This window comes from Salmo salar, chromosome ssa13 (genome assembly GCF_905237065.1).
Source record: "Salmo salar chromosome ssa13, Ssal_v3.1, whole genome shotgun sequence".
Taxonomy (NCBI): domain Eukaryota; kingdom Metazoa; phylum Chordata; class Actinopteri; order Salmoniformes; family Salmonidae; genus Salmo; species Salmo salar.
The window spans coordinates 81,965,235-81,988,547 of NC_059454.1; the positions used below are offsets into that span (position 1 = coordinate 81,965,235).

Genomic DNA, 23,313 nt, shown 5'->3' on the forward strand with positions numbered 1-23,313 from the left:
GCATATGGTCATGTGGCAGCAATGTGTGAGAGGGAGATTCCTAGATGTGAGAAGCGTGCAGGAGGACATGATACAAAGGAATGTGTAGTATCAGTGGAAAAAGTTGTGTGTGTAAACTGTAGGGGTACCCATGGTGCTGGAGATCAGAGGTGTCCGGTGAGAGAAAGGCAGGTTGAGGTTGCCATGATCAGAGTATTGCAGAAGGTGTTATATGCTGAGGCAGTGAAGAGAGCCCCAGGACAGCAACACAATTAGACCCAACCAAATCATGAAAAAAGAAAAAGATAATTACTTGACACATTGGAATGAATTAACAAGAAAAACAGAGCAACCTATAATGCTATTTGACCAAAACAGAGAGTATACAGTGGCAGAATACCTGACCACTGTGACTGACCCAAACTTAAGGAAAGCTTTGACTATGTACAGACTCAGTGAGCATAGCCTTGCCATTGAGAAAAGACGCCGTAGGCAGATCTGTCTCTCAAGAGAGACAGGCTATGTGCACACTGCCCACAAAATGAGGTGGAAACTGAGATGCATTTCCTAACCTAATGCCAAATGTACGACCATATTAGAGACACATATTTCCCTCAGATTACACAGAGCCACAAATAATTTGAAAACAAACCCGATTTTGATAAACTCCCATATCTACTGGGTGAAATACCACAGCGTGCCATCACAGCAGCAAGATTTGTGACCTGTTGCCACAAGAAAAGGGCAACCTGTGAAGATCAAACACCATTGTAAATACAACCCATATTTATGTTTATTTATTTTCCCTTTTGTACTTTAACCATTTGCACATCGTTACAACACGGTATATATACATAGTATGGCATTTGTAATGTCTTTATCCTTTTGGAACTTCTGTGAGTGTAATGTTTACTGTTCATTTTTGTTGTTTATTTCACTTTTATATATTATCTACTTCACTTGCTTTGGCAATGTTAACATATGTTTCCCATGCCAATAAAGCCCCTTGAATTGAATTGAGTTGTAGAGGAAGATGGGTCCAAAGAGGATCCCTGTGAGTAGGCCAAGGCCAATAGAAAGTGATAGGAATTACGTGTGATTCAATAAGTATATATATTTGTTACATTCATGGCTATGGTTGTCAACTGTACCTCAGGAAGGGAATGTAAACCACAGAGGATAAATATTGTGGTGGCAGCTGCAGAGAAGTACTTGGGTGTACGAGATTTTACTGCAGAAGAGTTACAAGGTGTTTTGAACATCCTCTCAGGCTGCTGGCCTGGTGTAGCATCAGATAGAGCCAAATTAGTGCAATAATGGTGAGATTTTAATGGCTGTAGTAAATTAGTAGGGATTTCTTTTCGCAAAGGGAAATAAAATCATACTGCAGAATAGTAGGTTGATACAATAGGTGGCGTCTTGCACCTATAACATCTGTTTCCGGCCAGGCATAATACAGAAGAAGAATATTATTATTATTATTATCCCATCTTCAACCTAGATTTTAGTGCGGAAGTGGATGCGCGGGAAAGGAACAAACGTGAAAATGGCTTCTCCGAAAACTGTTCCTAAAGATGCACAGGTAGGAGTAAACCACCTAGTTACAATTTGTGAAATGTCATAGTCTCAATCATTCACAGTAATGATGAGTGTTTAGTTAAATATCTATTGTGGCTTTGTCTGAAGTTTTTAAGAAGATTTTTGCAGGATTTTAAGCTCATCTCGCTAGCTAACGTTAGCTAGGTGGCTAACGTTGGGTAAGTTACGGTAGCTTGCGAGCTAGGTAGTTAGACAGTTATTTATCTTTTAGCTAGATAACGTTAGAACTAGAACATAATGCTTTCTTTTTCAAAGTGCATTTATGTAGGGTGCTGTTCAGAAATATAACTCAATGTCATTCTATTTGGATGTATTTTTATAACGCATCTACTTGCCTATTGTATTGGGAACAGTAGCTATAGTAGCTAGTTAACGTTAGCCTGTTATCAGGACAAACTAACGTCAGCAGCTGACTTAATTTTTATTGTTGTAGCTAGCGATCTAGTTAGTGCAGTTTATTTACCTTTATTTCAACAAGGAAGTCATATTGAAACTAAAATCTCTTACAAATGAGCCCTGCACAATACACAAACAAGCACATAAAACAGGTAAGTATAGATAAACATAAATATACTCAATGTAACACATTAAGAACACATAAGAACAAAAAGTCAATTAAAACCAACACATACTTAATTATAAAAATCCTGTCAGCTGTCTGAATTGCCCTAGGGACTTCAAAGCTAATGTCAGCATTGACGAGTTGATGGCACAGTATACTGCTTTTCTAGCTTCTTATCCTCTCTAATTCTTCCTTTGCAAAGGTTATGATCCAAATCCTCAAAGACATGGGGATAACAGATTATGAGCCCAGAGTGATTAATCAAATGCTGGAATTTACCTACAGTAAGTATACATTCAATTCTCCCTTGTTATTTATGCTCTGTGTGCAATATTGCATATTAGCAGCTACAAGACAAACGTTAATGTACCAAAACAATAGTGCTGAGGGATTAGTGCTTTTTGAGGTCGTTTCCATGGATTTCGGTGTCAATTATTTTTACACACTAAATGTATTATGTGGGTTGAATGCTGTAATGACACAGAATAAAACAATTAATAAAGGTCTCATGATGGTAGTGGTTGCCCATTACTGCTTATCACTTATTAACCATAATTTATTCACATTAGTTTACTTTAAAAATGTATATTTCAGTTGTTTATTTAATGTCTTTTAGGCCTATTTGATGACTTTATTATTTCCTATCTCTATAGAGCTGCTGTCTGACGAAATCACTCTTTTAGTAGTTTTTGAAAGTAAATAAGGCATATTTTTATGACTGCTGAATACCAACTATTATTCTTATATAATGTTTTTACAGGTAGAGAAGCAAGTGCTCTATCCATCTCGATCGCTCGTTTTTCCTCTTCTCTCCGTCTCAGACCAGACAAGTAGGCGCGCAATGGATTATGGTCATTGTAGTTCATTACCATGATTTCTGTGCTAAACTATTTATAATATTGGCCTGTTGGAAATTACAACTCTGTACTACATCGCACAGATCGGGCTTGACCTGATTCATCTCTAGAAAAACTGCACGTTGCGCTCACCAAAAAATTAAGAACTAAATGGAATTGAAATAATTGAACAGACGTCGGTCAATACATTTTTGAAACCCCCAAAATAACCAAAATGTCGGTTAATTACTGAGCACTACAAGAAAATAAAGTAATTTGATTTTACAGGGTATGTGACAACCATTATCGAGGATGCCAAAATCTATGCAACACATGCCAAGAAGAACAATGTGGATGCTGACGACATAAGACTCGCGATCCAGAGTCGCATGGACCAGTCCTTCACCTCCCCACCACCACGAGATGTAAGATTGAGTAGCAGTGCCAAGATCGACATCATTATTTGCCTATTCAGGTGTTCATAAATGATCAAGGCTAACTCCTGACTATGTTGACTTTGTGTAGTTCCTGCTGGAGGTAGCTAGGCAGAAGAACCAGACCCCTCTGCCTTTGATTAAGCCATACACTGGGCCCCGCCTGCCCCCAGACCGTTACTGTCTGACTGCTCCTAACTACAGGCTCAAATCCATACAGAAAAAGGTAACCTCATGATCTGCTCTGCGCTTGCAATTCATCTTTATTTTATTCTATTCCATTCTGTTCTATGTTGAGAATCTTTCTGACTGTTCCTCTTCTGTGCAGATGTCCTCATCCGCGGGGAGAATAACAGTGCCTCGTCTCAGTGTAGGAGCTGTATCCAGCAGGTCCAGCACACCTACCTTTGGTGAGGGACCCTTTAGTGCATTAACTTTTCAGTAATATCTCTTCATTGTATTACATATTTTTCAAACACATTGTCACAAGCACGTATATTTGACATTGGGATTTGGGTTGGCCTTTTGGTGTGCAGCCCTGTTGCTACCTTATCTGATGTATTTTCTGTTTCATTACAAAAACATTGACTCCTTTCTTCTTGCATGTTTCCAGGCACTCCCTCAGTTCAGTCAGTCACTACCAAAGTGGGGACGCCAATGTCTCTGTCGGGGCAGCGCTTCACCGTTCAGATCCCATCCTCACAGACCGCAGCCTCCAAGTCCTGTAAGAGACTCCTTGAAATAAATTCATTAGGCCCAAATCTATGGATTCCACAATACTGAGAATACAGATAACTTAAGTAGGGGCGTGGATCAGAAAACCAGTCAGTATCTGGTGTGACCACCATTTGCCTCATGCAGCGTGATACATCTCCTTCGCATATAATTGATTAGGCTGTTGATTGTGGCCTGTGGAATTTCGGTCCATTTCTCTTCAATGGCTATGCGACGTTTGTGGATATTGGCGCGAACTGGAACATGCTGTCGATCCAGAGCATCCCCAACATGCTCAATGGGTACATGTCTGCTGAGTATACAGGCAATGGAAGAACTGGGACATTTTCAGCTTCCAGGAATTGTGTACAGGTCCATGCGACATGGGGCCGTACATTATCATACTGAAACATGAGGTGATGGCGTCGGATGAATGGCACGACAATGGGCCTCAGGATCTCTTCACAGTATGTCTGTGCATTCAAATTGCCATTGATAAAATGCAACGGTGTTCGTTGTCCGTAGCTTATGCCTGGCCACACCATAACCCCACCGGCACCCTGTTCACAACGTTGACATCAGCAAACCGCTCGCTCACATGACGTCATACACTCTGTCTGCCATCTGCCCGGTACATGTGAAACCGGGATTCATCCATGAAGAGTACACTTTTCCAGCGTACCAGTGGCCGTTGAAGGTGAGCATTTGCCCACTGAAGTCAGTTATGATGCCAAAGTGCAGTCAGGTCAAGACCCTAGTGAGGACACAGAGCATGCGAGTGAGCTTCCCTGAGACGGTTTCTGACAGTTTGTGCCAACAGTTTTCAGTTGGGCAAACCCATGGTTTCATTATCTGTCCGGGTGGCTGGTCTCAGACGATCCCGCAGGTGAAGAAGCCGGATGTGGAGGTCCTGGGCTGGCTTGGTTACGTGTGGTCTGCGGTTGTGACATTGGTTGGACGTACTGCCAAATTCTCTAAAATGATGTTGGAGTTGGCTTATGGTAGAGAAATGAACATTACATTCTCTGGCAACAGCTCTGGTGGATATTCCTGCAGTCAGCATGCCAATTGCACGCTCCCTCAACTTGAGACATCTGTGGCATTGTTGTGACACCACTGCACATTTTAGTGGCCTTTTATTGTCCCCAGCACAAGGTGCACCTGTGTAATGATCATGCTGTTTAATCAGCTTCTTGATATGCCACACCTATCAGGTGGATTATCTTGGCAAAGGAGAAATGCTCACTGACAGGGATTTTAACAAATTTGTGCACCAAATGTGCGTATGGGAAATTTCTGGGATCTATTATTTGAGCTCATTAAACATGGGACCAACACTTTTAAATGTTGCATTTTACATCTTTGTTCACTGTATTTACAGTGCCTAAAGAAAGTATCCACACCCCTAAGACTTTTTCCACATGTTGTTACAGCCTGAATTTAGAGATTGTGTCACTGGCCTACACACAATACACCATAATGTCCAAGTAGAATTATGTGTTTAGAGATTTTTACAAATTGATTAAAAATGAAAAGCTGAAATGTCTAACTATTCAACCCCATTGTTATGGCAAGCCTGGAGTTTAGGAGTACAAATTTACTTAACAAGTCATAAGTTGCATGGACTGATTTTTGAATGACTACCTTATCGCTTTACCCCACACATACAATTATCTGTAAGGTCCTTCAGTCGAACAGTGAATTTCAAACACCGATTCTACCACAAAGACCAGGGACATTTTCCAATACCTTGCAAAGAAGGGCACCTAATGGTCGATTGGTTAACAATTTTAAAAAGCAGACATTGAATATCCCTTTTGACCATGGCGAAGTTATTAATTACACTTTGGATGGTGTATCAATACACCCAGTCACTACAAAGATACAGTTGTCCTTCCTAACTCTGTTGCCGAAGAGGAAGGAAACCACTCAGGGATTTCACTGAGGCCAATGGTGACTTTAAAACAGTTACAGGGTTTAATGGCTGTGATAGGAGAACTGATGATGGATCGACATTGTAGTTACTCCACAATACTAACCTAAATGACAGAGTGAAAATAAGGAAGCCTGTATAGAAAAATAATATTACACAACTTGCATCCTGTTTGCAATAAGGCACTAAACTAAAACTGCAAAAAAATGTGGCAAAGATATGTACTTGGCAAAGACTTGGGAGGGTTTTTTTTTTTAGGATAAAAAGAAACTGAGAACCTGGTTGTCTGCTTTCCAACAGACACTGGGAGACATTCACCTTTCAGCAGGACAGTAACCTAAAACACAATGCCAAATCTACACTGGAGTTGCTTACCAAGACGACATTGAATGTTCATGAGTGGCAAGACTTAAATGGCTTACCAACAACCAACGTTCACAGAGATGAATGAAAAATCTGATTTGCAAATATTGTACAATCCAAGTGTGCAAAGTTCAATCAAACTTTATTTTTCACGTGCCGAATACAAGTGTAGCCTTACCATGAAATGCTTACTTAGAAGTCCTATATTTACCAAATAAAGTAAAATAATTATATAAAGTAACAACAATTACAGGGGTACCGGTACCGAGTCAGTGTACGGGGTACAGGTTAGTTGAGGTAATTTGTACATGTAGGTAGGGGTGAAGTGACTATGCATAGATGGTAAACCGTGAGTAGCAGCAGTGTACAAAACAAATGGGGGGGGTCAATGTAATAGTACAAAACGCTCAACAGCTTCGATCCCCAAGCCATAAGACTGCTGAACAATTAATTTGTTTGAATTAATTGTTCAGCAGTCTTATGGCTTGGTGATAGAAGCTGTTGAGGAGCCTTTTGGTCTTAGATTTGGTGCTCTGTAACCGCTTGCCGTGCATTAGTAGAGAGAAGCGGCTATGACTGGGTGTGCGTTCCTCTGACACCGCCTATTTAAATAGGTCCTGGATTGCAGGAAGCTTAGCCCCAATGTTGTACTGGGCTGTACGCACTACCCTTTGTAGCTCCTTACGGTCAGATGCTGAGCAGTTGCAATACCAGGCGGTGATGCAACCGGTCAGGATGCTCTCGGTGGTGCAGCTTTAGAACCTTTTGAGGAGATGGGGACCCATGCCAAATTTTTTCAGTCTCCTGAGGAGGAATAGGTTGCTCTTGCCAGCATACTTGGGGTCCAACATGTACGCTGTGGTGTGTATAGGCTTCAGGCAGAAGTCTTCATGCTTTTTGATGTATTTCAGAACTGCAGTTTCCTCTGCTTGGAGCAACAGTGAAGTGGGCAGGGCAGTACGGATTTCTTCTCTTACATCTGCAAGCAGAGTCTGAACATCAGACAGGATGGCATTGTCTCCCTCAATCCATGCAATGGCTACTGCTATGGGTTTCGGGAGTTTCAGGCTGCTTACCGCTCTCTCCCAAAATACATCATCCAGGAGGATCCTCTTGATGGGGCTGTCCATATCGGCAGACTGCGATATGGCCATTTCTTGTAGAGACTCCTTCCCCTCCAGGAGACTGTCAAACATGACAACACCAACCCCACTGGTGTTGCTGGGCAGCTACAGTGTGGCGCTCTTATTCTTCTTACTTTGCTTGGTGAGGTAGATTGCTGCTATAACTTGATGACCCTTCACATACCTAACCATTTCCTTGGCTCTCTTGTAGAGTGTATCCATTGTTTTCAGTGCCATGATGTCCTTGAGAAGCAGATTCAATGCATGAGCAGCACAGGCAATGGGTGTGATGTGAGGGTAGGACTCCTCCACTTTAGACCAAGCAGCCTTCATGTTCGCAGCATTGTCTGTCACCAGTGCAAATACCTTCTGTGGTCCATGGTCATTGATGACTGCCTTCAGCTCATCTGCAATGTAGAGACTGGTGTTTCTGTTGTCCCTTGTGTCTGTGCTCTTGTAGAATACTGGTTGAGGGGTGGATATGTGTAGTTAATTATTCCTTGCCCACGACCATTCGACGACACCCATCAGAGATGATTGCAATACAGTCTGTTTCTCTATGATTTGTTGGACCTTCACTTGAAATCTGCATCCAGCAAATGAGTAGATAAAGCATGTCTGGTTGGAGGGGTGTATGCTGGGGGAAGAACATTCAGAAATCTCTTCCAATACACATTGCCTGTGAGCATCAGAGGTGAACCAGTTGCATACACAGCTCGAGCAAGACATTCATCAGCATTTCTCTGACTACGTTCCTCCATTGAGTCAAACTTCTGATTCCAGGACCATGAGCTGTTGCTATTGATAAGGTGTCTGATTTATAATTTTAACCTCGAATAGAAGTAAAGGAACTTTTGCCAGAGGTTGCTTGTTGTGGGTGCTTAGGGAACTTTATGCACTTGGCCAGATGATGATTCTGCATCTTTGTTGCATTCTTTACATATGATTTGGCACAGTATTTGCAAATGTACAAGCTTTTCCTTCTACATTAGCTGCAGTGAAATGTCTCCACAAATCAGATAGTGCCCATGGCATTTTCCTGTAAAGATTAGAAAAAAATGAGTAAAAAAACCCAAATACAATTCCATGTACAAGTAAATAGTTAAGCCGTTAAACAACTCCTTTTGTAAGATAAATGTTTTAAAATGAAACATATTGAAACAGGTGAATTAACACTCCTCAGTTAGCAGGCTCAAGCAAGCCAAAACCCACATGGTAGCAAAAACTAACTATCAGAAATTGTTAACAAGTTAGAAATGATTTAAACACACTTTCCTGTAGGCTACTATTTACTAGTTAACAAATAATGTATGTCATATACAAATATATTCACCCTACCTAGTATTTTAATCAACTTACCAGAAAGCATGTAGTCCTTGGCTCAGACAGTGTAGTAGTGTGGGCTCGATAGCATCTCATTAGTGTGCAAGATCTTCAGAATCAGCTGTACATGTGATGGAAGAATGCACTGTGCATGCAAGGGTTGCAATTCCATTGAATTGGGGATAGTTGAACCAAAATATGCCATAAGACCTAGAATTGCCATGTGAATCCCACAAAAAAAGGTACACTGTTATAAGCAAACTTTTTCTTTTGATGAAATGAAGCAAAATTCCCCAAATTCCCGGGCTTAACTTCCCATGGAAAATTTCTGGAAAGTTTCCGACCCTTGGAATACTTCAATGGGTATGAATACTTTCTGAATGCACTGTACATCATTAGTAATTCAGGTCTCTGAAGCTTCAATTCAGTAGTTTGTGGGGATTGTCTTAGCATTTATTCAGTGAATAAAATGTGAATTCAAAATGTTAATTATAAATCATGATTTTTGTCTTGTTTTCCAACAGCCACACCATCCACCCCAACGGTTCAAAACGTCCTAATCAATCCCTCCCTGATCGGCTCTAAGAACATCCTCATCACCACCAACATGGTGTCACAGAACTTGGCCAGTGAATCGCTGAAAAGGAAGCATGAAGATGATGACTATGATGCATTATGACCTCATGGATAAGTAGATAAAGCAGGGAGGAGTCGGCTAGATGAAAGCAAGCGTGTGCTGTAAATATTGTAGAAGGTAGTTTTGAGGTTAGCCAGCCAGTTTACAATTATCCCATCACATTGTGTAAAATGAGTAACTGTCATGCCTGTTTGCCACCAATTTTTGTACATACAAATAAAAAAGATATTTGTGACAAGAAGAAATTTGTCATTTAGCAGACACTCTTATGAAGAGTGACTTATAGGAGCAATTGGGGTTAGGTGCCTTGCTGAAAAGGGCACATTGACAGATTTGTTTCACTTAGTCTGCTCAGGGATTTAAACCAGCAACCTTTCAGTTACTGACTCAGCCTGCTTAAGAGTGCTATCTGCCACCTCCAATAGCAAGTCTAGTCCATTATAACTGTTATAATGGGACTTAAAATGAAAGCAAGAAGTGAGTGAATACAATAGGGGTTTTCCAGTTGTTTGGGCATAGTTCAGATGTATTCCAGTTAGTGGCCAATAGAGGGAGACTTCCCCAATCTGATTATAATTGTATTGGGAATAGGAACACTTGAATATCAAAGCAGTAGGCTTGTGCTCTTTTTTTTTTTATAGTACTGAGATAAACAGTAAGAAACTGGACTGTCCTGTCAAACATTACCCAGCTACTAGGATACAACAATCATATTGCACATGAATAACTTGGACTTCCAAACTGTCCAGTAAATTGTGCAGCGTTCTAAATGTTTTACACGATATGTTATTTTACGATCAATGGTTTATCAAAACCTCTGATCCCAACGTTCATTTTACACCATGACTACGGTCGCGTTCCCCTGCTCAGACGTTGCATGTATCAACCATTGGTTGCAAGGCACGTCGACTGTCAGCGACTGACAGATTGCTATAACATATGTGGTTAGCTGATGCATAAAATACCTATCCAGGCGTTGTAAGATCTGGGAAGCGTCAGCAAAGCCTGGGCTGAAGAAAGTGCACGTTACATAACCGCCCAGGCTCACTTTCTAATTGGCGCAGAAGCTGTCAGTTCAAACCATGCTCTCCAATGGACTACTTGCTTTCTGTCAAACACAGGCCGCCATGTTCTGTCCCCGGGGGCTTGTAGATTTCTTGGAGCGGAGTCTGCCACGCCGAGGAGTGCGTAAACAGTGTTCTTGGGCTTCAAACTTCGCGCTGGGTTTATCCTAAAGAACTGAACTAATCGCTATGAGCCACCCGTCCTCTGCGGGCGGCGGGGGCGGAGGACTCGGTGCCGGGAAAGCAGGAGGAGGAAAGCACGGAGGTTCGGGAGGAGCTGCGGCCGCCGCAGCTGCTGTCGCCGCCGCCGGAGTTGGAGCTGTGGCCGGGTCTGTCTCGGCTCTACCTGCCGCTGTTGTTTCCTTGCCCTCAGCAGCACTACCTGGACAATCTGCTGAACTTACAGCCTTGTTTGAGTGCCCGGTTTGTTTTGACTACGTTCTGCCACCGATTCTGCAATGCCAGGCCGGGCATCTAGTTTGCAACCAATGTCGTCAAAAGCTGAGTTGTTGTCCAACTTGTCGAGGCCCTCTCACCCCGAGTATCAGGAACTTGGCTATGGAAAAAGTTGCCTCTACTCTACCGTTTCCTTGTAAGGTAAGAAAATACAGAGTTGCATTGAATCCGAAATACGCAGATATCTGATTTTAACTAGATTGTCGTACTTATTGCCAATTAATAACTTGATTGACAGCTAAAAGAGAGCTCGCAGTCACTTTCACAAATGTGTGTGCGAGTCCCTCGTGCGCTCCGATAGCTAGATCAAAACGAGTTCGGGTGACGATACAAGGTCCAGGTTTGTAGACCTCCGTACTGTCGCATCTTTCCCATCAGATATCTTCCAGTGTATTGTACTTGGGTAACGTTACTTTAAATGAGTCTAAAGCAAACAAAGAGTATTCGAATTGAAGGTTTGGACGTTGATTCCACGCAGGGGTTACTATTGCATCTCTGCTTTTTTTTTTTACTACTGGGAAGTAGCTAGTTATGATCTATACTGTGTTGTCATCATGGTTAGTCACTTGTTATGTAATTGTCAGAGAAGACCAGAATTGAATGGACCACAACATTGACGAATACTGTCCTGGCAAAGAACAAGAAGCCCTTGTATTGAACTAACATTGTCAGTTAAAGTATCTGGTGTTGTCATAAGGACCAGAAGTGTTGTCATTGTCTTTGTGAATCATCAACAGTACATTCTGTAAATCCGCTCAATCATTCACACAGTTTATGACTGATCAAATTACCTTTACAAATCAAGAAGTTCAGTTTGTAGTTCACACCCTTTCATTGGACCTGCTGAGATGATGCTGATATCATCACTCTTAACTGCTCCATGCGGGGTTCGATTAATCTTGCCCGGGCGCCCGTGTAGGTGTGTCTTGCACCGGCTCAAAGATGATTGCATTGAATTTGGAACCAGGCTGCCTCCCGGGCGTGAGCCAGGTGCCCCTCTGTCCAACTGCAAAGTCAGTTCAAAACAAAAGTGACATAATTAAGGATGTGTAGTAATTTTTAAGATTCTGTGTTTTCCCATGCAAAAGTGAATTGCTTTTGATAAATATGCTTTATCAGCCTTCCCAGTGAGAACTAGTTTGAAAACTCAAAATGTATTTTATGGAAAAGAGCTTCTGGATGATGCCTTGTTGACAAAATGATGCTTTACTGTTTGAATTGAGAAGGGCTCTCCTCCCTCCCCGCTTTCGCCTGATGACATGACAGGCTTTTTCCCGGTTCAAACTGGGCCAGCGTAAAATAACTCCCTCAATGTCCCAGGGTCCTGAGGGTCATGAATCCCTTTGGATTCCGACATTCAAAATGGAGCAGAGGAGGCTTAATGTGTGCAATTAAATTGGCTCTCACTACTCTCATTCATGAATGCTTGGATCCACTCAGTCAAGCCGTCGCTTGACGTCATGGTAGTGTGAAACACAGAAACGCATGTATTCCCCCTCTCTGTCAGCCAGGGCAGTAGCTGCTCCTGCATCTTAATGGTGCTGTGATTGCATTGCGGCCGCATTAAAGATGTATCAGCGCTCTGTGGTGCTACAATCCTTTTGAAAGATGATCTCTGCTTCATCTTCTCATTCTCTGGCTGAGGCTAAAGGCTGTGTCAGAGAGAAGCGGCGATAAAGAGACTAAGGTCAGTAATTTGGTATTTAATACCTGCCTGTATATCCATCCATATGTCCTCAAGTGTTTTTGTTGGGGTGCTAAGGCCTCTGCAGGACCCAGGCCCGCAGAGACGAACATTTGAAAGCTATATGAAGCCCTGCCCTGCCATGTCCTTCCTTGTCCTTCCCAGCCCTGCCTCAGTAGTCAGCCAAACCATCTTCAGCCCTCATCTCTCAGTAGTACCAACAACATAGAACCCTTTAACCTTCTCGAACTTCCACTGAGGACAGGTATCACTATGACCGATAACAGCACAGGACTAAGCAGACGCTTGACCCAAACATTATAGCTCTTGTTCTTCCAGTAGTGTTTCCTCTGAATGTCTGTGTTTATCTTCTCTAAAGCTGCAGCTCAGTGCTCCACTGCACATAGAGGTGTTATATAGTGATTTTATGCATGCCCATTTCCTCAGGAGCAGCTCAATGTTTATGCAGTTACTTTTGATGTATTTTGGACTTTTCCCAACCAGGTCCTCTCCTCTCCTGGTGTTAGTGTTGTAACGGTCTCAGCGTTGGCCTGCAGCCGCCACACTGTGTAATGGGATTAGACACGGATATGCTGAGCCCCAGGCCTGCCTGCCTACCTGCCTACCTACCTGCCTACCTGCCTACCTGCCTACCTGCCTACCTACCTGCCTACCTGCCTGCATGGGCTGACAATTTATTTTCGGTAGGAGTCAGTCTATTCTGGACCGGTTCCTGTTTTTTTGGGTTGTTCCCACACACACTGCCGGCACTCAACTGCCTTCCCTACGGTTTATTGTTGGCTACGAAAGCTGATTTTAACAGACGCTCGGGTGCGGACAAACACACCTTTTTGGACCCCTCTAATCACACCCCTTATCTGAGTCATTTAGAATGGCAGAGCCTGATTGCAGCAGACGGGGAACAACACACAAACATCATTATACATAGTAGGAGTCGCGTATGCATCATAATAGTAATGTCTCATATTCTCTCTTTCTCTCACACACACACAAACAGGTAGGCCTACTCACAAACCCTCACACACATTCCCCCCCACACACACTTACCTCCACTCCCCTCCACTCTCATAATGGAGATTTTAATGAGAAATCAGCAACATTTCACACTTCAGCTGAGCTTAGAAGCAGATCAAAAGCCCACACACACATTCTTGCTCATTCATTGTCTCTCTCTCATTAGCCTATCTCTTTCTCTCCCACACACACATGCACACATTGTTTCCCCTCCTTTCTGAGGTGTGTTCCCTCCATTATATGGCTGAGGGAGTGAGGATGCCTAGCCTGCTGCCTCTGGTTAATTTCACAGTTGAGCTGTTTGCAGGGTGACCCATGTGCCCTTGCAGCTTTTGTCGAAATCAGGCATTGGGCCATGTGAACAGACACACACACACACATACACCATGAGACAATTGTCTTAGCAGGAAAGATGCACTATTTCCTGTTGATCGAAGAAAAAAATCCTCTTAGGGAATTCTGGTTACTCATTTTCAGGAAATGAGTTGACGACTGAATAAACACACTTGAATGGAGAGGAACTCGCACATGGTTAATTCCACTCAATAAAAAACCATAAGCTTAAAGCTCGATTTCAGGGTGCAAGTGTTGTTGGGACATTCTCTTTTTAGAAGCAGCAAAACTGTTAGCAGGTCGAGAATCGTCTTCCCCTTATTTCATGATTGGTTATCCCAACACAAGTACAGCTTTTAATTGGATGTGTCAGGTCTGTATTGATTGACTATTTATGAAATGCTAACTATGTCTGGTCTTTCCACCCTACTGCATCCCCCTTGAGGTTGCATGGCCTGTGGTGCTGCGCTGGCCTGGCACGTCTCTCCTGAGCATGTGATTCCTCACTTCACTTCTGCCTCTATGGCCCCATGTTATTTTTAGAAGCAGGCAATGTGACATCTGCTTTGCATACTCCTCTGCCTCCGAGCTGAGACCTCTGCTGGGAGGGAGCAGGCAGTCTGTGTGTGTGTGTGAGGTGTGGTTAAAGTTGTGGCGTGGTTAGTCGATAAAGCAGGACGCCTGCTGAGGCCTGTGTGTGTTAGAGAGAGAGCAGGGCTGATGTATGACAGATGGTAGTTCAGCTCAGTTGTGGTGTGGATGGAATGGCTGTTCAGTAGGTGTGTTTTACAGTATTAGTGTGAGAGCTGCTTCCTTACTTTGGATGTTTTTCTATTAGCAGTCTATTGAGTTGGTTGCATACTTTTACATTTTTTTTGTCATTCATTATTTGTGTTTGCATTTGTTAGGATGTCAAGGGAGGTGTTAGGAAGTAGGACGGTGCAATGTTTGTTGTGGTTGTTTTTCAGTGAATGTATCAACTGCTCTGTACAGCAACATGTCTGTAGTGCCACTATCTCCTAATGTAGGGAACATAACTGCAGTGTTTATGTTTTAGACCAACAATTTAAAATGATAGACATCATTTGGAGATGAAATGGAATGTGAGTTTATAATGTAGTAGACCCTGCGAGTCAGTATATCCGACCTCTACTAGCTATTACAGCTGATGTGATGTCTCACCATGGGGGTTTCTAATGGGGATTTGATTAAACCAGCATTAGCTGTCTGGATCTCACTACCGCGGTCTTGTTAAGTGTGTGATTTAATGAAGAGGATCGTGAGCAGACTCTGGGGCATTCTATCTCCTCGGCTCTCCTCTCTCCTCGTCAGTCTTTCCCTGCATCTCCTCGGCGCTCCTTCTCACAGCCATCATCAAATTTTCACACTGTCAACCTGACAATGTCATCCACAAATACATTTCCGTGTGTGTGTGTGTGTGTGTGTGTGTGTGTGTGTGTCCACACAAACGCTGGCAGATTGCCAATCCCATCCCCTCTCCCCCTCTGAAGTGTTGCTCTCCTGTGTGTGTGTGTGTGTGTGTGTGTGTGTGTGTGTCAGCGTTGTGATTGACACGTGTGCTTCTGTGTTGCGGTCTTGGGGGTATAGCTGAGGGGAGAGTCTCAAGCCGGAGCCGTATGATAACATCTCTACCTGCCTGTGGAGTATTGATTGTTCCAGTAGTGTAATGTGTTTTCCCTTGCATAAATGTATAGAACTGTCTTGGAGTGGTATTTTTTAGACATACATCTCAATAACTCATTCTACTGATGTATGCGGTAGGGTAGTGGTCACCAACCTTTTCTGAGTCAAAATCACTTTCTGAATCAAAATACAAACCGAGATCTTCCGCTTAGATTTCTTTTAAACATGACTTAAAAAATGTAATCCTATGCCACATGAAGCTATTAAAAACATTACTGTAGCAATGAGGTTTGTGGAGTTAGGCTATAGGCCCAATACATTATCACCGCATATTGGCTTTGCTTGAATTTCCCTGCCAATGCATTGTTGACCTGACCATTTTTTGGTAGGCTATTTGATCACACCGGCAATCGATCAGTTGTATTACTTATGAGGCACATCTGAGTGAGCATACATTTTAAATAATTTGCTTTTTATTTTTTATTTTACTGGGCTGATGGTACCTGCATCTGATGGTCAGTCTCAGCGGCGGGAGAGAACAGTAGTGCACTTGATTTGTTCTCCGGGCCCGCCGGGAAGGCAGAGTTTGAACCTTCAGACACATGAAATGGTTCAAAATCAGAACACGCAGAGCTGAATCGGGTGCACCCTACCGCCAACTTTTGAGGGGAACTCAAGGCTTTATCGTTGGGTTTTTTACAGATGTTTGGCGACTAGAAATGCCTTGGAGATCGACCAGTCGATCGCAATCAACCAGTTGGCGACCACTGTGGTAGGGTGTGTATGGTTTGCTGTGTGTTCACCAAGCCCCTGAATGGGATTTATTTGACTGGAACCAGTTTTCATCATGCTGTATTAGCAGCCTGGGCTCAGTGGGGGTGAGATGTACTTGAATGAATGTCATCATGAAAACAAAAGAACATGATTTATCTGCTTTATGAGCTCCTAGCCCAGCTACCACCACATCGGTCCCTTTCTATTATAATGCTGAATCTCAATGACCAGATCATCAGTGTGTCCTCTACTCTTCCTTTTCCTTCCTCTCCTTCCCCTTATCTCTCTTCCTCCTCCTCCCTCTCTCCTGTGTGAGGAGTCATTCACCTCAGCCAGGCCAGAGTGATGGTCACACCTGACTGCACCATAAACCCTCATCCGTCAGCACTTAATTGAATTGCCTGGTGTTTAAGAACACTGTGCACCCGTCTGTCTCTGCGCGATGTCGGTCTTTTAATCATGCCTTTTCTCATTCGTCATTCTCTTCCTCTCTCTCATGCTTTTTCTTGTTATTTCCTCATTCTCTATCACTCCTCATTTATTGATTTAACCTTTTATTTAACTAGGCAAGTCAGTTAAGAACACTTTTATTTACAATGACGGCCTGGCAAAAGGCCTCATTCTCTCTTTCAAATTAAACATTATTTGCCACATGCGTCAAATACAACGAGAGTAGACTTGACCGTGAAATGCATGCTCGTGAGCCCTTCAAACGATGCGGAGTGAAAGAAAAATGATATAAATAGTAACAGGAGAAATAAAACACAGAAGGATGAAGCTAATATACAGGGAGTACTTTCCCTTCCTGTTCTAGTCTTGCTCCCCATCTCCTTCCCTTTGCTCTCACCCTTTCATCATCTGTTGTTTGGCAGTAATGGAGGCTCCTGGTCCTTTTTGGCTTCAGAGCATCCTGTTTGTCCTTGTCCATGTTGCACTGCAGTGTATGGGTTTGTGTGTGTGCATGCGTGTGCCTCATTACATCACACATGACTCCAGCTGTCTGATTCAGAGGGGTTTGGGTTAAATGGGGAAGACACATTTCAGTTGAAGGCATACAGTTGTACAACTGACTAGGTATCTCCCTTTCCCTAATTGTAACCTCACCTGATACTGTCACCCACAGCTAACACTATAAATATTCAGCCATGTACACTGCAGGGACGCTGACAGTTAGCTATGCAGCTTATGTAGGGGTGTCGTGTGGTTGTCTGTGTCTGCACATCTATCCATATGCATTTCGGTGTCTTTATGAGTGTGTGCTAACACACACTGGTGTGGGTGTTTGCACACACTATGTATGTGTGCCTACTGCCATACCTCTTGTTTGTAAACTTGGCGGCGGTGGGTGTTCTGAAGGCATTGCATTAGCAGAACTTCTCTCACTCTGGTTTAGAGAGTCCTCTGGAAGGACCTGCTGCTGAATCTGTTGTTTTTCGACTGAGGTGTGTCCGAGCCTCCAGACACAAGTACACACGCATACATGTACCTCCGGCTTCTCATCCACATCCCATTGAGGGAGGTAATAGAGGCCGGCCTTGGATAGGGGGGACACCATGGAAACGATGCTGGGGAAATGGAAAGTCAGTCGGCCAAGGCCAGCTGCTCTTCGATCAACCACCTGCCAGAGTCAATGAAACCAGCTCCCAGCACAGCTGTTTACAATATCCATCTCTCACACACACACACAATCTGCCAGGAAAAGGCTCTGCTCTGGAGTCCGAACAGTCTGTCCTACAGGGGCAGATGGATGCGGAGGGAAAAAGAGAGGAACAAAGAAAAACATGGGAGAGGAAAGCCAGGAGGTTGTTGACATAGACAATGTACAAACTGAGTAGACACATAGTCAACATATAGAACATTCAATGGAAATCAAGTAGAGGTCGACCGATTAATCAGAATGGCCGATTAATTGGGGCCGATTTCGAGTTTTCATAACAATCGGAAATCGGTATTTTTGGACACCGATTTGACCAATTTTATTTATTTATATATATATATTTTTACTCCTTTTAACTAGGCAAGTCAGTTAAGAACAAATTCTTATTTTCAATGACGGCCTTGTAATGGTGGCTTAACTGCCTTGTGCAGGGGCAGAACGACAGATTTTTACCTTGTCAGCTCGTGGATTCAATCTTGCAACCTTACGGTTAACTAGTCCAACGCTCTAACCACCTGCTTTATATTGCACTCCACGAGGAGCCTGCCTGTTACGCGAATGCAGTAAGAAGCCAAGTTGCTAGCTAGCTAGCAACTTATCTTATAAAAAAACAATCAATCAATCATAATCACTAGTTAACTACACATGGTTGATGATATTACTAGTTTATCTAGCCTGTCCTGCATTGCATATAATCGCTTAGGTACACGTTGCTCCAACCATAAACATCAATGCCTTTCTTAAAATCCATACACAAGTATATATTTTTTAAACCTGCATATTTAGTTAATATTGCCTGCTAACATGAATTTATTTTAACTAGGGAAAATGTGTCACTTCTCTTGCAACAGAGTCAGGGTATATGCAGCAGTTTGGGCCGCCTGGCTCATTGCGAACTGTGAAGACTATATCTTCCTAACAAAGACAGCCGACTTCGCCAAACGGGGGATGATTTAACAAAAGCGCATTTGCGAAAAAAAGCACAATTGTTGCATGACTGTACCTAACCATAAACATCAATGCCTTTCTTAAAATCTATACACAGAAGTATATATTTTTAAACCTGCATATTTAGCTAAAAGAAATCCAGGTTAGCAGGCAATATTAACCAGGTGAAATTGTCACTTCTCTTGCGTCAGGGTAAATGCAACAGTTTGGGCCACCTGGCTCGTTGCGAACTAATTTGCCAGAATTTTACGTAATTATGACATAACATTGAAGGTTGTGCAATGTAACAGGAATATTTAGACTTAGGGATGCCACCTGTTAGATAAAATACTGAACGGTTCTGTATTTCACTGAAAGGAAAAACATTTTGTTTTCGAGATGATAGTGTCCGGATTCGACCATATTTAATCACCTAAGGCTCGTATTTCTGTGTGTTTATTCTAATATAATTAAGTCTATGATTTGATAGAGCAGTCTGACTGAGCGGTGGTAGGCAGCAGCAGGCTCGTAAGCATTCATTCAAACAGCACTTTCGTGCGTTTTGCCAGCAGCTCTTCGCTGTGCTTCAAGCATTGAGCTGTTTGACTTCAAGCCTATCAACTCCCGAGATTAGGCTGGTGTAACCCATGTGAAATGGCTAGCTAGTTAGCCGGGTGCGCGCTAATAGCGTTTCAAACGTCACTCGCTCTGAGACTTGGAGTAGTTGTTTCCCTTGCTCTGCATGGGTAACGCTGCTTCGAGGGTTGCTGTTGTCGATGTGTTCCTGGTTCGAGCCCAGGTAGGGGCGAGGAGAGGGACGGAAGCTATACTGTTACACTGGCAATACTAAAGTGCCTATAAGAACATCCAATAGTCAAAGGTATATGAAATACAAATCGTATAGAGAAATATTCCTATAATAACTACAACCTAAAACTTCTTACCTGGGAATATTGAAGACTCATGTTAAAAGGAACCACCAGTTTTCATATGTTCTCGTGTTCTGAGCAAGGAACTTAAACGTTAGCTTTTTTACATGACACATATTGCACTTTTACTTTCTTCTCCAACACTTTGTTTTTGCATTATTTAAACCAAATTGAACATGTTTCATTATTTATTGGAGGCTAAATTGATTTTATTGATGTATTATATTAAGGTAAAATAAGTGTTCATTCAGTATTGTTGTAATTGTCATTATTACAAATAAAAAAAAAAAAAATTGGGCAATTAATCGGTATCTGCTTTTTTTGGGTCCTCCAATAATCGGTATCGGCGTTGAAAAATCTTAATCGGTCGACCTCTAAAATCCAGTAAACAAACTCTGGAGTATAAACTGATTTACACTGAGGATGCATCTTAATATGCAGAGGGAGGGATGCTGCTGTAACGAATACAGTGCCCCCCCCCCACCCCACGCACACACACAGGCAGTCTCCCCGCCCCCTCCATTCGTTCGTGTGCTGCAGTCGTTCGATGGGGGAATGTTTTTGCGCGGCGCCTTGTCTGTTACCGCGCTGAGCTGAAAGGAGAGCGCAGCATAGTGTGTGTGTGTGTTATGCAGGCATTCCTCTGTCTAGCCTTAGGTGATTCAGTAGGAGCTTTTGCTGTGTGTGACAGCCACTATTCTGCTGTTGGTCGTGTGTTTAGCTCGATAAGCCATCGAGGAGGAGCTGTCATTGAGCGCTGTTTGCATTTGACTGCTGCAGGAGACCGCCAGGAAGGGAGGGAGCAGGAAAGCGGGAGCGCTGGAACGATGGAGAGACAGCTGTTACCCTTCATGTCCATTGGTCTGTTCATCTTCTCTAGAGATGCTGCTTGCTAGTGTTTAGCTGTGTGGCTGATACAGCACGTGCCTGAGTCAAGCTGAAGTCGTACGATGGCGGTACTGAATGTTCTCTCTGGGTAGAGGACGGACGGTGAGGTAGCTAGTCAGCTGGGCTCCATGCTGCTGTGTGCTGAGCATCACACTGTGTTTGTGTGAGCGAGAGAAGAGAAGCAGCTGAATTCCTCCACAGCAGAGAGGTTCGGAGCTCCTCGTGGCTTTGTTTAGGCTGCCTGGCAGGAGAGAAACAGTGGGCTGGTTTCAGTGTGTTCAGTCAGAGGCACAATAAATGTGTGAGCTGAGCTTTGCAGGTGGCAAGATTAGTGCTAGAGGTAACTTAGTGTGACTGTGGACCGGACAGACACACACCCATTCATTCACACTTAGAGAGACATGCATACCATTGACTGTGTGAAACCGATATTAGGGACTTTGTGTATTTTCAGCCGTTACTGCATCATTAGAGCAGTCAGTTAGGCAGGCAGCTCTCCTTACACCTCAGGCTGCTGTTACATTACAGCAGTGTTCTTTGGGGACTGATACTCAGATTGCTTTATTTAGCCAGCTGTGGAGCCCCTCATCTCTCTTACCTGGCTTATGGTTGAGACGGATAGGTATTCTATCCTTCGAGTGCAGAAGGGATTTAGCCCCTAAACTACTTGAGACTGTGAATTCAGCAGGTCTTTGGTAGACAGGCATTGAGATTTGGATTGGATCTGCTTGTGAAGGAAGAGTGCAGCCATTGATGGGTCTCGTGGGGGGGGTATAGTAAAGACTCAGTGGTGCGTGAAATTGGTTGAGGGATAGTGTGTCAGACGCGGGGGGGTGGGGGTGTTTGTGTGTGTGTCCATTCTCACGCGTCATGCTGTGCCCTGCATCCTGCCTGCCTCTCCTCAGGGAGATGGCTCAGTGGCGCTGCCTGCTGGGGTGGCACCGCCATCACGGGGTCAGCACGGGGGTCACGGCAGGGGCTGGGCTGGGGTCAGAAGTCAGGGTTGTGGTGGGGGGCACGACTCGACCCATCTGCCGCACCAATCCGCAACAGGGGAGCAAGGTGAGTACCTTAATTTACTCAGCAACCTTTCAGACAGTTTAAACCTACTATTTTTACACCACACTTTAGATCAGCTAGATACTGCTAAAAGAGCAATGAATAATATATAAACCCCATCCTTTAGGTGTCTATCCCCTCAGAGGGTTCTGTATTCTTTTGAGAGGAGTTTGTGTGATGCTTGTCATATAGGGGGCCTTGCTGCAGATGTGAGGGTTGTTATGCCCAGAGCCGTTTTTACCGCCAGAATGTAACTCGTTTGATTAAATTCTTGCCTCTGTTCTGCATGATGTTGAATATTTAGCAGCAGATGAAGGAAAGTCTTGTACTAAAATTAGAAGCGCTCTGCTCTCACCATGGCATCAAAACAATGTTGCTATATCTCATTTTGAAGCCTGCTATTGCAGCCAGGGAAAGAGTGTGACTGAAGGAAAAACAATTGGATAAGAAGAACAGGTAATGGAACATGTGGTGTTCAAGCTGGGAAATTTGATGCCTCTAACCCAATTACTAGACAATCTCTCACTGCCGGCCAATCTCATCCCAAACTTTTAGCCAGATTGCTATTGATCCTAGTGTGGGCAGAGGAATGGAGAGGAGGTGGTGGGTGTATGGCTGTGTCAGGGCTGGGGTTGGAGGGGTGGGGGGAGATGGAGAGGATGCAGATGGCCCTCTGTGACCCATTCCCTGGCAAAGAGGGTAATCAAACACCCCTGGTCTGGCAGCTGGATGACTGTTCGGGACACATGAGCCTCTGGGTACTCTGTTCAGTAGTCTGTCATTATGACCTCATCACGCTTCCCAGGCAGAGTACCATGAGGTCACTGCCTCTCACTGGAACTACAGGAGAGGACCACACCTACTCTCTATTCCTCACCAGCTTCTTGCTTTTCTTCTACAGTTCACTATTGTTTTTTCCTTTCCCTCTGTTTTTCTCTCTGTCTACCTCTACATCCAATGTTTCCTCTAAGCTGGGCGCAGAAGAAATATCAGCTTGCGCAGAGAAGCTTGAACTTCACTCAACTTTCTAGAGTTTTCCATGTTAACACTATCAACGTTTCCTTTTACTGTGGGAATTGTGATTGAATCAGCGCAATATTATCCACTTACAATGCAACATACCAAAACAAAATAAACTATGCAAGACTGAGTATGCTAAACTAAATATGCAAGAGATTTTGTTGTAGGCAGAATGCATTGGAGTAGGATTCTATACAGACCGGTGCAGAATAACCAATCAGCTGTAGTAGGCCTATGAAAATGGGCCATTGCCATATATGAATCTTTGCCATTTACTTTGAACTGGACTGTGTTTACAGCATGAGCAGTCATGAGTAGATGTGCTTGTTTTGAGATCAA

At 43.4% G+C, this 23,313-nt stretch overlaps 2 protein-coding genes across 5 annotated transcripts in view; both read left to right on the plus strand.

The window, feature by feature from the left end:
- The first annotated feature begins 1,271 nt into the window (after positions 1-1,271).
- On the plus strand, positions 1,272-9,745 carry LOC106567893 (transcription initiation factor TFIID subunit 9). 2 transcript variants are annotated; one of them, XM_014137757.2, is made up of 7 exons: positions 1,272-1,561; positions 2,343-2,424; positions 3,265-3,401; positions 3,502-3,636; positions 3,739-3,820; positions 4,024-4,134; positions 9,392-9,745. In XM_014137757.2, the coding sequence occupies exons 1-7, from the start codon at positions 1,499-1,501 to the stop codon at positions 9,544-9,546; spliced, it is 765 nt and encodes a 254-aa protein (XP_013993232.2). In that variant the 5' UTR covers positions 1,272-1,498; the 3' UTR covers positions 9,547-9,745. The 2 variants fall into 2 exon arrangements, with proteins under 2 accessions (XP_013993232.2, XP_013993233.2); XM_014137758.2 differs by lacking the exon at positions 1,272-1,561 and adding an exon at positions 1,619-1,736.
- Positions 9,746-10,597: 852 nt separating this feature from the next.
- The window catches only part of LOC106567892 (E3 ubiquitin-protein ligase Siah2), a 29,558-nt gene continuing 16,842 nt past the window's right edge, over positions 10,598-23,313 (plus strand). The window contains exon 1 of one of the 3 annotated variants that reach the window (XM_014137754.2): positions 10,598-11,165. In XM_014137754.2, coding sequence (XP_013993229.1) covers positions 10,758-11,165 — 408 coding nt within the window. In that variant the 5' untranslated portion in view covers positions 10,598-10,757. Of the gene's footprint in view, positions 11,166-20,534; positions 21,958-23,313 lie in introns of those variants that run through there. The other 2 variants (XM_014137755.2, XM_014137756.2) reach the window with 2 other exon arrangements.

Excerpts from the sequence above, each read along its gene's own strand:
- LOC106567893 (XM_014137757.2), top strand. The coding sequence starts at position 1,499 with ATGCGCGGGAAAGGAACAAACGTGAAAATGGCTTCTCCGAAAACTGTT. Across the intron at positions 1,562-2,342 it reads CTGTTCCTAAAGATGCACAG|GTTATGATCCAAATCCTCAA; the intron begins GTAGGAGTAAAC and ends TCCTTTGCAAAG. Across the intron at positions 3,402-3,501 it reads CCTCCCCACCACCACGAGAT|TTCCTGCTGGAGGTAGCTAG; the intron begins GTAAGATTGAGT and ends GACTTTGTGTAG.